Source organism: Leopardus geoffroyi, chromosome B1 (genome assembly GCF_018350155.1).
Source record: "Leopardus geoffroyi isolate Oge1 chromosome B1, O.geoffroyi_Oge1_pat1.0, whole genome shotgun sequence".
Lineage (NCBI taxonomy): Eukaryota > Metazoa > Chordata > Mammalia > Carnivora > Felidae > Leopardus > Leopardus geoffroyi.
Window position 1 is genome coordinate 31,386,142 of NC_059327.1, and position 15,470 is coordinate 31,401,611.

Sequence of the window (15,470 nt, forward strand, 5' to 3'; positions counted from 1 at the left end):
CTGTTGTATAATGAACTGAAAAAACAAACAGAATAAAAGGCAAGAGGGGAGTCATTAAATATGGCACTACCTAAAAGCTTTTCAGTAACTTTTCAAAGCTCACCCTACCCCAAATAAAATACTTGCTATCTAGCAGATTTCCCAAAGCACCATTTGGATATCACACACAGACTGAAAGTTCTACTTCTGTTAAGAGCTAATACGAACGCAGCAGCAACGGACTGTCCCAAAACATCAAATACCGCATAGGGTCTTCCAGACACAGAGATAAACCATCACATACAACTCAACCCCCTTTGTTGTTTTTGCTAGCTGGTCAAAGGAAAACTAAAATTTCTTTTTTTCTGTGAAATCATGCATGCATACTAACCAACTGGCCAAGTCGTAAGCGCTGCAGGATAAGAGGGAGTACAATGAAGAAAGAGTACACCAAAAAGAGCTAGCTGGCTAGGCAGGTCACTTCTGCTCAGAAGGCAGGATAACATACTGAGAGAATAGTAAACACACATTAACCAGGGCATTCTGGGCCACTGACGTGTCCTGAAAGGAGCACTAGATCATTTGAAAGTAGAAATCTCAGCTCTAAGTCCTAGCCTGCTGTGAATTTGGACAACACACTTTTACTCCTTTACCAGTAAAGAGAGGCAGTTACCTCTAAAGTCTTCCTATTCTGAAATCCCATGCTTCTAAGAGTATGCTAAAAACAAGTTAAGTAGTGTTTAAAATGCACATTAACACATGAAACGAATAACGTTTAAAGCCACATAAATTAATCCTTACTGTGGGAAATAATATATAATCTTACAGTCCAGAACATAAGACACTTGTAAGTTTTAAAAACTCAACCTTTCAGAAATTCATCCATCAAAAGATGGAACAGGAGCAATAAGCAATGAAAACATCTTAAAATACGAAAATTCTATCCCCATCTTGCGGGGACAGGAATTCTTTTCCCTAAAATAATTTTCAGGCCATGTTGGAACACCTCCCTCTTATGAAAGAGATGGCAATGCCTTGAAGTGTCATTTAAGCATCCAAATGATTTTTAAATGATTTCATCAGGCCATATGCTAACTGTCCCAACTACCTCTTTTATGAGATCAATTGTGGAAAGAAAGGTTAGGCAAGAACCTTTCCAAGACTCTAAGCTTTAAAGACAGCTAGGAACAATCTTAGGACAAGATGTCTGAGCACCGCAATGTCTGGATAAGCAACTGTAGTTGGTCCTAACTCAGTACTGCACATGGACTTCCAAGCGCCCGACTGCATCAGTGTGGTTTTAAGCCCGTTTCTGAACATTTATTGCCCCAGACTCCAAGATTTATGCAATCTTGGGTGGTTTAAAGAGGCTGGTCACAAGAGGTTTTCAGGGCACACAACTCCATCGTTTCAAAAACAAAACAAAAAACTCACTTGGGCCAACTCTAAAAGAAAAAAAAAAAATCTCGGAAAAAAAAAAAAAAAGTAGCATAGCCTCCTCACACCCCTCACTCCCCAACACGCGCGATACAAGTAACCACTAAATTGCCAAATAATTTTCCTGGCCAGCCTGTGGTAACAAAGGAAGGGAACCAAGGGGCTCACATTCCAAGCCTTGGGGGAAGGCCGACCCAGAGAGGGGAAGTCCGCCGGGCCAGGCCCGAGCCCCGCCGCACACCTGACCTCCCACGCGTCTGCCGGCCGCCCCCTCCCCTCGGCCCGCCGCCCGCGTCCATCCCCCGGCGTCCCCGCTGCACGTCCCCATCCCTGCCCACGTCCCCTCCGCCGCCCGCTCCGCCCACCCCGCCCTCACCGCGCCCCAAGACCCGCCCCCCGCGCCCCGATTGGCTCCGCTCGGGGGCCCACCACAGGTGGGATCGGCTCGCCCCCCTTCTCCTCCCACCCATCGGCCCTTCCCAACTGCGAACCCAAGCAGCTCCCCACCCAAGACCCCAGGAGGGAGGGGAGACAGGGCTAGAGGAAGACAGGAGCAACTCGCCCTGACAGGTGACAGGAGCTGTCAGTCACCCGCACATCCTCAGCCGGGGCCAATGGGCTGCCTTCTCCTCCCGCCCTCCGCGCGGAGCTGGCGGCCGCGACCAGAGCAGCTCCTCCTCCCCCATCCTCTTCACCGAGCCCGCCGGCCCAGCACTCACTGTTGAGGCCGGCTGTCGGGGCCAACGGCTGTTCACCCTCTTCGCAGTTGTTGTTGTTGTTGTGGGGGGGCGGCGGCTGTTCTACTAAATGAGACGACATTGTCGGGCGGCTGGAAGACCCGGGGCCGAAGCAGGACCGTCTCTGGTTCTCGGGCAGCAACACAACAAGCCGAGTCCCCCGCCCCCTTTTCTGCGCCTGCGCAGCCCCTCCCCCGCCCCTGACGTCAGGGTCCGCTAGGGCCACGTGATGACAACACAACAAGCGAAGGGGCGGGGAGGGGGCGTTCCTAGGCGAGCTCCGGATCTGGAGACGCGGGAGTCACGCTGACTCGCGCCCCTGGAATGAATTCTTGCGTGTCATTTGTACTGGCCTGGTGGAGTGACTGATGCGGCTGGAACCGAGATAGAGGTTAGAGAGAAATGTGTAATGAGGAAGTGTGAGGTGCTCATGTGCTGGCACCCAAATCACCCACACCTCCAGGATCGACATTGTTTTAGCCAGTCCCCCGAACATTTCAGTATAAAGGCTCACTTCTGTAATAGGTATCATGGTGACACAAAGGAAGCAAAAACCCAGGTGCCTCCCTGTCTTAAAACCTAAAACAAAGTTGGCGATATATTAACACCCTAAATAGGGAACAATGTAAGGCACGCCAGAATTTTAGTTGTTACAGATTTTTAAAAAATTTAAATTTCAAATGTACTATTCCATCGTTGTAAAAAGTGGAAAATTCCAGGAAGACATACGGAAGGAAATAACCACCCAGATTCCATCACTGAACCTATTTCTGGGACTGGACATGGGAAGCCATGTTCCTTCTGCTTGGGTGGCGCTAAACTTCTTTAGATTCCTAAACACTCCACCTATTTCACATATCCATGTCTTTGCCTTTCCTTGGTCTGTGTGGCATATATTTCTCTCAGTCTGTCATCTTTTAACTTTGTGTCACTCTGCAAATGTTCAAAATTTTCATGCGATCAAATCTATTACTTTCATATGGTTTGGGTGCCATATTTGACACCAAGATTTTAAATCCATTCCTTATAATTGTTTCTAATTTTCTTATAGCCTTACTTTTTTATATTGAGACCCTTAATCTATATGAAATTTATTTTTGATTTGTTGTACATGAATTAACTTCAGTTCTTTCCAACTGAGTAGTCAATTGAGTCAATGATATTTATTAATTTTTAAGTCCTCCTTTCCACACTGATTTGAAACTGTACCTTTTTTATTATTACTATCTGAGAGAGAGAGAGGGAGGAAGGAAGGGTGATTGAGCAGGGGAGAGAGGCAGAGGGAGATAGAAAAGAGAGAGAGACAGAGAGAGAGAATCTTAAGAAGGCTCCATGCTCAGCACTGAGCCTGACGCAGGGCTCGATCCCACGACCCTGGGATCATAACCTGAGCAGAAATCAAGAGTTGAATGCCCAACGGACTGCGCAACCCGGTCTGTGAAACCGTACCTTTCTCATGTTCTAAATTTCCTCAAAAACATGAATCTGTTTAAGGCCTCTCTACAATAGCTCCATTAACTAAAAATAAGAGAAGTTTGTCCCCTCTGTGGTCTTTTTAAAACTTCATGACTGTTTAATAACTCTTTAGATGAACTTAAAAGTTGACTCTCCAGGATCGACCATGTATTAGTAGTTATTGAAGCTAGGCGATGGATACATTAAACTATTATTCCAGTTTTCAATATATTTGACAAATTCCACACTAAAAATGTTTTTTAAGGATTTGTCAAATTGCATTGCAAATTCTTTTAAGATTTTGGTCATAAATGTATTCAATTAAAAGATTAATTGGGAAGATAGTTGACATATTTACAAAACTGCCTTCCCATTCAAGACTATTGTCAGTCATTAAAAGAAAAAGGTAAGCGAATAGCCAGAAAAATTGAGTTTATTCAGGAATAGCAGAGGAGTTGCAAACGACGGTGAACCACAGGCAGGTCTGAAGAAGAAAGAAGAAAGCGTCCTTTAAGAGGAAAGGAAGAGGTTGGAAGGGGTTGTCTTGAGCCAAAGTTCATTAAGGAGAGCAAGAGTTTGAGGTTGTGGCAACTTCTCATTGGCTGAGTAGTTGCCAAGCAAGAGGAAAATCTTCCTTCCTGCTGGGGTATGTAAAGGGAGCTTCGTCCTGCTGAAGTATGTAAGGTAGGCTGCCAAGAGTGGTACCTGTGAACACCCTCTTCGTTGATTCCCTTCTCCATTTTGCATTAGGTTTCCTTTATTCATTTTCACATTTCCCTCTTTTGACCAAGATCTTTCCTTGAGACAATTGCTGCTCAAGCATTTGGTTACTTATTTACTTAATTAAACATTTTTTGTCTATCAGTGTCACTTAGTGCCAGGAAGGACTTTTCCTTGGAGTCGTGTCCCATGTTGCAGGGAGAGCAGGTGGTGATAAAAACCATAGAAACCACATTTGAACAAGAAAGAAGGTAGAAGGAGGGGCTGTCAGGCATTTTCCCCTCTTAAGGTCGTATCTTGTCTAGATTTTAAGCTTTGAAATCATCTCAAAATGTTGAGCTAACATCATTCCATTTGATGCATCACCTCTGGGGAGATTTGACAAACAACAAGTTTAAAAATAATTATGCAAAACAGAATTAAAAGTAGCATGACAAATCCAATTTGTATAATGGTTCTAAACCATGACCCAAATTTGAAGGTAGCCAACTGAACAAACCAAAGGACCAGGGAAGTCAGGTGAAATTTGTTGTAACCAGTGCAGTTGTTCCCTGATCTTGTGTAATTGAGTTTCTACCTCTCTAGAGGCATTTATAAGGTGCAACAGATGGTGTTTGCCATTGCGCAAATGCCTCCTTGTTCAGCAAGTAATCAAGGGCGAAGCAATTAGCCAATGATTCAAATGATCATTGTTGGCCTGCTACTGCTTTGGTGTGGAATTGGCTAGCTCTTCTAATGTTAGGGAGAGATTTCTGATCAGGTGCTCATTGGTATTTACCGCAACCCAAAGAAGAAAAGCTTTCCCTATGGAGTCGTGAATGCCTCTTGAAGTTCCCATTCAAGGCAGCCATGGTGGTTCAATGGCTGAACCAATGGAAGGCTTTTGGTTTGTTATGCATCTCAACAAGGATGGTTAAATGTCCCAATAAGCGTTGGCGTCCAGTTCACCAGCTATCTAAACATTCATACACCCATGAAAATGCTATCCACTGCAGACAAAAATGAAACCAGATGGAGCACAGAGGACTTCAGCTAAGACCTGGTTGTTGATAGATTCATTAGCTGGAATTTCCTGATTGAACTTTTCAAGCCAGGGGTCAGGGGAATTAGGATGACATTCTGTGAGGTACCATCCCATTCTAAAGAAACCTTGCAAAGAGGAGTTAGTCCATCTGTATTTCCTTTGGATACGGGGAATAGATCATATTTAAGCAAGGAAAAGACACGGGTTGGGAGGAAGCAAAGGTTGTATGATTGGCAAAGGTGGAGGTGTCTATTTGAGCTAATGTGGTTATTACTGGGGAAAGGTTGAAATAAAGTAGGGGAACACCTGGCCGTAGTAGCCTAACCCCATAGGTAACATCCAAAGGCTTGTGCGTGTACTCAGGAATGACATTTGAGACTAAGGAGAAATCGGTTACTTGTAAAAGCAAGGGGTCTCTGACATCGTGAATAGATTGGAGTTTCTGGTGACAGATCCAACAGTCAGAAAGATTTGCCCCTTTTGAAATAGATTGGGAAGTGTGGATAAGAGCATTGCCTTTCCAAGGAGGAGAGAAGGAAAGTAAGGTGAGAATAGCAAGAAAAAGTAAACAGGCCTAGTCCTATCATTTTGGGAAAGCTGTCTGGCTCAGCTGCCATTTGCTTAAATTCCTGGTAAAGTCCCTTCCAGGCAGCCTGATTGGAGGGAATCTTTCTGAAGGCTTCTTTCCTAGGAGATGAAATCTCCAGGCTGCAGATTATGAGGTCTAATGGCTTTGTCTCCTGGGAGCTCACTGTGGAAAGATTGTTCTACTAAGTATGATCATTCTTTAAGGATTTTATTGGACCTTGGCAAAACTGAAGTATATCCCCTTTTGTCAGCTGTGGATCAAAAAAAGCAGGAACTAGTTAAGTGCATTGGGCATCCTGTGATTATCTCAAAAAATGGAGTTTACCAGTTTCAAAAGGGGCGGATCTGAGATTCAGAAAAACCAGTGACAGTGCTTTTGTCCAGGGAATTTGAAGGGTTTCTACAAATTTTGCTAATTGAGTCTTAATGATGGATTAGTAATTCAACTAGTTTTGAAAATTGAGGGTGGTAGGCACCGTGAACGTGTTGTGAAACTGGCCAAACAGCGCAAATTTGTTGAAGCACCTGACTGGTAAAGTGGGTTCCCCGATCACTAGGAAGTTCAAAGGTGGGGGGAAGAGGGGTTCCCCTAGTAGGAATGATCCTTTCTAATAGGATCTTAGCCACGGAGGTAGCCGTGGCCTGTTCGCAAGGAGAACAGATTCTTATTGAACTTCTGCAAATAACTATATTGCCATGAGAAAAAGTACTCAAGTGTCTGAATTCTGGAGGGATCAGTTAGGAAGAAAAAAAATCATTTCATCTTTGTTCACAAAGATTTCACATAATTGTTGTAAGTCATAGATCGCTTAAGAGAAAACGTTTTCTTCAACCTAGTTATATGATCCTAAAGCTTTCAGAGACCTATATTCTACAGTACTTGTCAGAGTCCTTTTCATGAATTTCTCCTTAGATGAAATACATTTGCAAAAGCATCAGAGTAAAACAATAACTGGGTATAAATGACAAAAGACTTAAAAGTGCCCATTATTGAAGATCTGACGAACAGTTCATTACGATGGAATTGACAAGAAAACTTGCTTATTTCTGTGACATATATATATATATATATATATATATATATATATATTTTTTTTTAACGTTTATTTATTTTTGGGACAGAGAGAGACAGAGCATGAACGGGGGAGGGGCAGAGAGAGAGAGAGGGAGACACAGAATCGGAAACAGGCTCCAGGCTCTGAGCCATCAGCCCAGAGCCTGATGCGGGGCTCGAACTCACGGACCGCGAGATCATGACCTGGCTGAAGTCGGACGCTTAACCGACTGCGCCACCCAGGCGCCCCTGTGACGTATATTTTTAAATTATGACTGATAATATGTCAGGACATATCAGAATTTTAAGGATTTCATATAAACTTTGGAGCACAAAATTACATATACATATACAAATATAAGGTAAATAAGGTTTAGTATTACTTCTTATTTGACAAGCTTCTCATGTAATTTAACATATTAAATAAGCCTAATCAGTTTAACATTTCCCTTTTTTGTAGGGAGAGAAAACAAATCCTTTGAGATGTTCTAGGAACCCTCTGGAAACACACAAGATAGTTCAAGGTCAAAAAGATTTCAACCAGAATTTTGGGAAGTTTGTCAAAAATATAAAAAGACCTTGGGGCGCCTGGGTGGCGCAGTCGGTTAAGCGTCCGACTTCAGCCAGGTCACGATCTCGTGGTCCATGAGTTCGAGCCCCGCGTCAGGCTCTGGGCTGATGGCTCAGAGCCTGGAGCCTGTTTCCGATTCTGTGTCTCCCTCTCTCTCTGCCCCTCCCCCGTTCATGCTCTGTCTCTCTCTGTCCCAAAAATAAATAAACGTTGAAAAAAAAAAATTAAAAAAAAAAATATAAAAAGACCTTAACACTTGACCAAATAGGACCACAGAAAATTATGAAGCAAGACATAATTATCCATTTGACCAAAGTGACAAAAACATTTTAAAGGCAAACACAGAAGGTTACCAAGTTGCAGAAAGCCTTAGCTCCTTTTAATAGAAAAGACTCTTTCCCTAGGTAATCAAAGACCTGATAAAGATAAAACACAGATTCTTTGTTTCCTAGGGAGATTACATTGAAGGTACAGAAACTTTGTTTATAATTTCTTATTAATAGCAAAAAAATAATCTAAGAAAACTTTGTCCTTTTAATAGAAAAGACAAATTTTAATTCTGTACCCATATACTTTTGATACTAAAATTCTTTCTCTTTTTTTAAACTTAAATAAATCCATTTCAGTCTTAACCATGCAAAAAATTTCTTTCTGAAGACTAAGAAGTAAGCAATAATGGACTGACAAATTTATAAATACATCTCACGTATTTATACATTTCACGTATTTCATTTATAAATACAGTTCTGGAAGCATATGCTCTTTTAACTAGTATACTCTTTCAATGTGGCACGAGACATCATTACTTACAGACCCAAATTTACCTTTAGTTTCTCTGAAATAGAAAATCAATAGTAGAGAAACCTATGTTCAGTAATTAATGCTTTAGTGTTTTATCTTGTTTGGAAAATGATCCAGATACTCAATGAAGTTCCATCATTTGATTTAACTTAGCAAAGTTCTAAAAGTTTCAAGTTACCAAAAATATTTGGGGAAGGTATTTTTTAAGCACGCATACCATAAAACAGAATTATTGCAACTTAAAAAATTCTTATTCCATTTCATCTATCTAAATCCTTTGTTCCCCCAAATTATGTTTAGATTACTCACAAAAGCTTAACGAGACATTAGACAAGATCAGCCATCATTTCCAGGGAATTTTCCTGCTGACAAACTTTGCAATTGAGGTAAGATGAACTTATTTGACTTAATAAACCCAAGTAGAATTATAGTTGTTCATTTGCATTATATTTAATGTTGATGACTCTGAAGAGTTAATTTTGGCAATACCATCCAGAGGTAGAAAAATATCAAATTGTTTTTTTTAATATGAAATTTATTGTCAAATTGGTTTCCATACAACACCCAGTGCTCATCCCAACAGGTGTCCTCCTCAATGCCCATCACCCACCCTCCCCTCCCTCCCACCCCCCATCAACGCTCAGTTTAGTCTCAGTTTTTAAGAGTCTCTTATGGTTTGGCTCTCTCCATCTCTAACTTTTTTTTTCCCCCTTCCTCTCCCCCATGGTCTTCTGTTAAGTTTCTCTGGATCCACATAAGACTGAAAATATATGGTATCTGTCTTTCTCTGCCTGACTTATTTCACTTAGCATAATACCCTCCAGGTCCATCCACGTTGCTGCAAATGGCCAGATTTCATTCTTTCTCATTGCCAAGTGGTATTCCATTGTATATATAAACCACAACTTCTTTATCCATTCATCAGTTGACGGACATTTAGGCTCTTTGCATAATTTGGCTACTGTTGAAAGTGCTGCTATAGGGGCGCCTGGGTGGCGCAGTCGGTTAAGTGTCCGACTTCAGCCAGGTCACGATCTCGCGGTCCGTGAGTTCGAGCCCCACGTCGGGCTCTGTGCTGACGGCTCAGAGCCTGGAGCCTGTTTCCGATTCTGTGTCTCCCTCTCTCTCTGCCCCTCCCCCGTTCATGCTCTGTCTCTGTCTGTCCCAAAAATAAATAAACGTTGAAAAAAAAAATTAAAAAAAAAAAAAAGAAAGTGCTGCTATAAACATTGGGGTACATGTGGCCCTATACATCAGCACTCCCGTATCCGTTGGGTAAATTCCTAGCAGTGCTACTGCTGGGTCGTAGGGTAGAAGACATGCTTGTTTTTACGAAACCGACAAACTTAAACCAGCTTTTAGTTTATCTCAGACCACGTGAACTCAAAAAACATTTGGGTTAGTCTACTTCATTTATATAAGTACTTATTGTTTTGAAGCCAATAAAAAGGAGTCATTTACAAATTAATTTTGGCAATACCATCCAGAGGTAGGAAAATATCACATATCTATAATATACATACATAGACATGCATAATATATAGGCAGACATGGAAATCTTATAACTTTTGTTTTAAAATTTTTAGTTATATCTCAGGTACAAAACTCAAAAGAATAGTTGGATCCAAATTATGTTTCTGGCAGATGGCCTAAGTTAAGTTTACCTCCTTAGATGGCCAATGTTTTTTACTAAAGATTTTGCATTTGTATGCTACAAGGTTCCTGTTAGAGCTGTTTTTGGAGTCATTTTGTCTTTTAGACCTTCTGCTACCGATCTAGGAATGCATTTCATTGTTGCCGAAATATGTAGGATCTTCTCTTTTCATATATCACCTTAAATGGTGGATTTATCTAAAAGAAAGTTTCCCCAGAATGGCCATTAAAATTCCAAAGCGGGGCGCCTGGGTGGCTCAGTCGGTTGAGCAGCCAACTTCGGCTCAGGTCCTGATCTCACAGTTTGTGAGTTCAAGCCCTGCATTGGGCTCTGTGCTGACAGCTCAGAGCCTGGAGCGTGCTTCTGATTCTGTGTCTCCCCTCTATCTCTGCCCCTCCCCTGCTCATGCTCTGTCTCTTTCTGTCTCAAAAATAAATAAAACATTAAAAATAATAATAATAAAATAAAATAAAATTCCAAAGTATCCAAAACTTTACCCATTTTTCAGAAAGGCACAAGAACCTGGTCCAAGGATTAGGTGGAGCCTATCTGGCCTTTGGATTCTCTAAAATATACCACAAGGGGCCCTGTTTTCCAACAGCTGTTTAACAACACCAGGAATTATGTGTTTTCCCACCCCTTTTGAATAGGATGGGTGACTTGCTAAGAAACTTCAACAAATAGAAACAGAAACAGAAGGGAATAAACAGAAATAGAGACCAAGTATGCACAGTAAACTTGGAGAGCTCAGAATGCAACCAGAACAACAACAAAAACAGAGGTACCTGGGTGGCTCAGTTGGTTATGCACCCAATTCTCGGTTTCAGCTCAGGTCATGATCTCACAGTTCTTGAGATCAAATCCCCGCATCAGGCTCCATGCTGACAGCACAGAGCCTGCTTGGGATTCTCTCTCCCTCGCTCCCTGCCCCTTCTCTCACCTCTCAAGATAAACAAATAAACAGAAGAAGAAGAAGAAGAAGAAGAAGAAGAAGAAGAAGAAGAAGAGGAGGAAGACAGAAATTTAGAAAACAAAAAGAAAATCAGCAGGAAGGGTGGTACTTTCATGAAAAGAGGTCCCAAATAAAGTCCAAAAGCTTGACCAAAAGGGGAGAGCTTGAATCCAAGAGGAGACTTAACCAAACCCAAAGGGAAGAAGACTGCACTTTGTTTTTTTTTGTTTTTTTTTTAAATTTTTTTTTTCAACGTTTATTCATTTTTGGGACAGAGAGAGACAGAGCATGAACGGGGGAGGGGCAGAGAGAGAGGGAGACACAGAATCAGAAACAGGCTCCAGGCTCTGAGCCATCAGCCCAGAGCCTGACGCGGGGCTCGAACTCACGGACCGCGAGATCGTGACCTGGCTGAAGCCGGACGCTTAACCGACTGCGCCACCCAGGCGCCCCTGCACTTTGTGAAGAACACAAGGGGCTCAGGTGGGTCCTGCGGGTAGTTCTCAAGAGTTTATCTCCTTTGGATCCCGTTGGTAACACCAAGAAATGTCAACCATTAAAAGAAGAAGGTGAGCAGTTGAACCAACAAAATCAACCTTATTTGGGAATAGCTGAAGAATTGAGGAGGAGCAAATCTTGGGGATCCCTAGGCAAGTCCAAAGAACAAGGGAGGAGATCATCCTTTTATAGAGGAAAGGAGAAAGTTTGGAGGGGTTGCTTTGAACAAAAATATATCAGAGGAGAGCAAGAGTTCAGGGTTGTGCCGATTTCTCATTGGCTGGGTTGTTGCTGGGTGAGGAGAAAATCTTCTGGTGTATGTAAAGTCAGCTATGACCAGTGGCACAGACATGAGAACCCTTCCTTCATTGCTTCGTGACTCCACTTTGAATTAGGTTTTCTTTATTCAGTTTCACACTATAATATCCCTCCTTATTCTATTTATTATTATTATTATTATTATTATTATTATTATTTTGTAAAAGTGCTTCTTCAAAAAAGTCTTGAACATTTCTTAGTCTTTTCTGAGTTTGGGCATAATCACTTTATACAAAATTAATTAGAAAGTTTCTTTTTCAAAAAAAAAAAAAAGAAAGTTTCCTTTTCTATGGTCTTAAGTAGATAAAACTGAAATTACCTTTCTTTAAGGGGTTGGTACAATTCCACTAAGGGAAGAAACATCCAGTGTTTTTAGGGAGGTTAGCTTTGTTGCCATAGGATATTCCCTTTATATCTTATTTTGTGTTAAATGTCCTCAATTTTTTCTTGATTATATTACCTAATAGTTTATCTATTTTATTGACTTTTAAATCTCATTTCTTCCTACCCAATTGTATTATTCTTAAATCCTTCTTTTAACAGCTTAATTGAGATATAATTCACATACTCTACAATTAATCCCTTTAAAGTTCACAATTCAGTGTTTTTATTATGTTCACAGGGTCATGTAACCATCACCACAATCTAATTTTGGACTTTTGTCATCCTATACTCATTAGCCGCCCTCTTCATCTTTTCCTAACTTGTTATGTTTGATACTTATTTTATTCTTTTTTCTGAACTTGGGTATTTAAGACTTTTTCCAGATCAGAGTATGTTTTTGCATTGTTTCTCATTTGGAGATTATTTTTTAGGTTTTCTTTGAAATCTACTATATGGTTTCCTTTAGAGAATGTTCCACGAGTATTTAAAAAGAAGGTATAGTTTCTGTGTTCATAATATCAGGGTTAATGGATCTATTGGAACCACCTTAATAGTAATGTCATTTAATGGGGCGCCTGGGTGGCTCCATCCGTTGAGCGTCCAACTTCAGCTCAGGTCACCATCTCGTGGTTTGAGTTCGAGCCCCGCGTCGGGCTCTGTGCTGACAGCTCGGAGCCTGGAGCCTGTTTCGGATTCTGTGTCTCCTTGTCTCTCGGCCCCTCCCCTGCTCATGCTTTGTCTCTGTCTGTCTCTCAATAATAAATAAACGTTAAAAAAAATTTTTTTTAACGTTTATTTATTTTTGAGACAGAGAGAGACAGATCATGAACGGGGGAGGGTCAGAGAGAGGGAGACACAGAATCCGAAACAGGCTCCAGGCTCTGAGCCATCAGCACAGAGCCCGACGCGGGGCTCGAACTCACGGACCGCGACACCGTGACCTGAGCCGAAGTCAGCCGCTTAACCGACTGAGCCACCCAGGCACCCCTAATAAATAAATGTTTAAAAAAAAATAGTAGTGTCACTTAAGTTTTTCTATTTTCCTCCTCTTTATGTGTCATGGGTTTCAAGAGGTCAGTTAACATTTCCCACCCCTAACTATGATTTTATTTCTTCTATCTCCTTCTTTTATAGTTGATACTTCATTATTTGATTCACAGATATTCATGGTTGTCTCTTTATCATAATGAAGTGGTCATCACTTTGTCCTCAGTTCAAATTATCCTGATACTGACATCACGATCCTGGTTTTTGTTGTGATAGTGGTTTTTGTTTAGTTGTAACATCATAGTGTACCTTTACTTACCCTTTTAATTTTCCACCTCTCTGAATTACATTCTATTAGGTGTGTCATAGGATTACAGCAAAAACTAGTCTTTGCTTTAGGATATAATCAGATTTTTTTTTCTTTTACTACAATAGTTTAACACATTTATTTTTTAAAGTTTATTTATTTATTTTGAGAGAGAGGCGGTAGGGGGCAGAGAGAGATGGAGAGAGAGAGAATCCTAAGTGGGTGCCATGCTGTCAGCATAGAGCCCAACGCAGGACTCAATCCCATGAATTGTGAGATCATGATCTGAGCCCAAACCAGTGGCTTAGATGACTGAGCCACCCCGGCCCCCTGTTTAACACATTTATATACATTAATAATATATATGTATTTGGATTTAATATTGTTATATATCATGCTTTCTGTTTGATATCTCAAAATATCTTTCACTATAGTGCTCTTTGTTTTATAATAGATTTCATTTTATAATTTAGGAATTTTATTTTTGTTCAGTTAGTTACTCTTATAACTATACGTTTGTATAATTTCTTTAGTCCCCCATTTCTTCTTTCTTCAGTTTCTTCTAAAGAGGGAGACCCAGAATCCGGAGCAGGCTCCATGCTCTGAGCTGTCAGCACAGAGCCCGACACGGGGCTCAAACTCACGAACTGTGAAAATTGACCTGAGCTGAAGCCAGACGCTTAACCGACTGAGCCACCCAGGAGCCCCAGTCATATTCTCTTCATATTTATCTTTGTAGTTTTAGATATAGTTGAACATCTATCACTTGATTTGTCAACTTAATCTGATAAATTTTGATGAGTAAAAATAAGGTTGCATACCTTCCCTATCTTTTACTTTTCTCCCTTTTCTCCGCCACAACAAACATATGTTAATTACTCATTTCAATATAGAGTTAATACATCGTACTATATATTTGTACGTATCCAATAGCTATTACTGTAATCATATTGCATAATGAACCACCCCAAACTCACTGGCTTACGGAAGAAACATTTATTCTCTGTCATGTATTTGAAGGATAATTCATATAGACTCAGTTTAGGTGGATTTGGTTTCAAGGTGAAAGTTGGTCCTGCTCTGTAATCTTCCTTGGACTGTGGGTTGGCCAGATCATATTCCCCTCATGATGATGGAAGAAATTCAAGAATAATGAGCAGAAGCAACTCCAAACTATCATTCCTTGCACATTCCATTGGCCAAAGCAAGTCAGAGAACCAGCTGCAAAGTCACACTGGGAAGGGAATGGATTCTAGGAGACTACAAAAATATGTTAGCATAATTCCCATATTTATTTTAGTCTCAATTCTATAGTTACAGTTTCATTGCTCATTATAGATCCTATTGCCGCAATTTATGCAGTTATCTCTGGCTTGCTGAAGTTTTCTCCCTGAGAATAGTGTCCCCTAAGAATGCATATTCTAAAAGGTTGGCCTGTTGTCCGTGAATTTTTTCTCTTGAAACAACTTTTTTTTTGCACAACAGTTGAAACACAACGAAGCACATGTTTGTAAGTACACAATTTGATATCTTTGGACTTATGTTTACACTGTGAAACCATCACCACAGTCAAGAGAGTGGATATATCCATCATCCTCAACGCTTTTCCTAGTGCCCCCCTTTTTTTTAAATTTATTTTTATTAAAAAAAATTTTTTTTAACGTTTATTCATTTTTGAGAGACAGAGTGTGAGCAGGGAGGGCACAGAGAGAGAGGGAGACACAGAATCCAAAGCAGGCTCCAGGCTCCAACCTGTCAGCACAGAGCCCCACGCGGGGCTCGAACTCACAGACCGTGAGATCATGACCTGAGCCGAAGTTGGACACTAAACTGACTGAGCCACCCAGGCAGCCCTCTAGTGCCCCTTTTAATCTGTGCCTCCTGCCCTTCCCGTCCTTTCACTCCCAGGTGATCAATGATCTGCTTTCTGTCACTATAATTTTCATTGTCCAGAGTTTTTATATAAATGAAATCATATATGATGTACTTTTTTGGCTGGCTTCT

The 15,470-nt window shown here is 41.0% G+C and overlaps 1 protein-coding gene and 1 long non-coding RNA gene across 2 annotated transcripts in view; one reads left to right on the forward strand and one right to left on the reverse strand.

The window, feature by feature from the left end:
* The window catches only part of BNIP3L (BCL2 interacting protein 3 like), a 19,855-nt gene extending 17,505 nt beyond the window's left edge, over positions 1 to 2,350 (reverse strand). The window contains exon 1 of the mRNA XM_045456751.1: positions 2,136 to 2,350. Within this exon, the coding sequence (XP_045312707.1) occupies positions 2,136 to 2,235 (100 nt within the window). The 5' untranslated portion in view covers positions 2,236 to 2,350. The remainder of the gene's footprint in view (positions 1 to 2,135) is intronic.
* Positions 2,351 to 14,055, forward strand: LOC123587025. Its single transcript, XR_006707099.1, has 3 exons — positions 2,351 to 2,544; positions 8,667 to 8,752; positions 14,023 to 14,055. It is a non-coding gene; the product is annotated as an uncharacterized LOC123587025 (long non-coding RNA).
* The last annotated feature ends 1,415 nt before the right edge of the window (positions 14,056 to 15,470 follow it).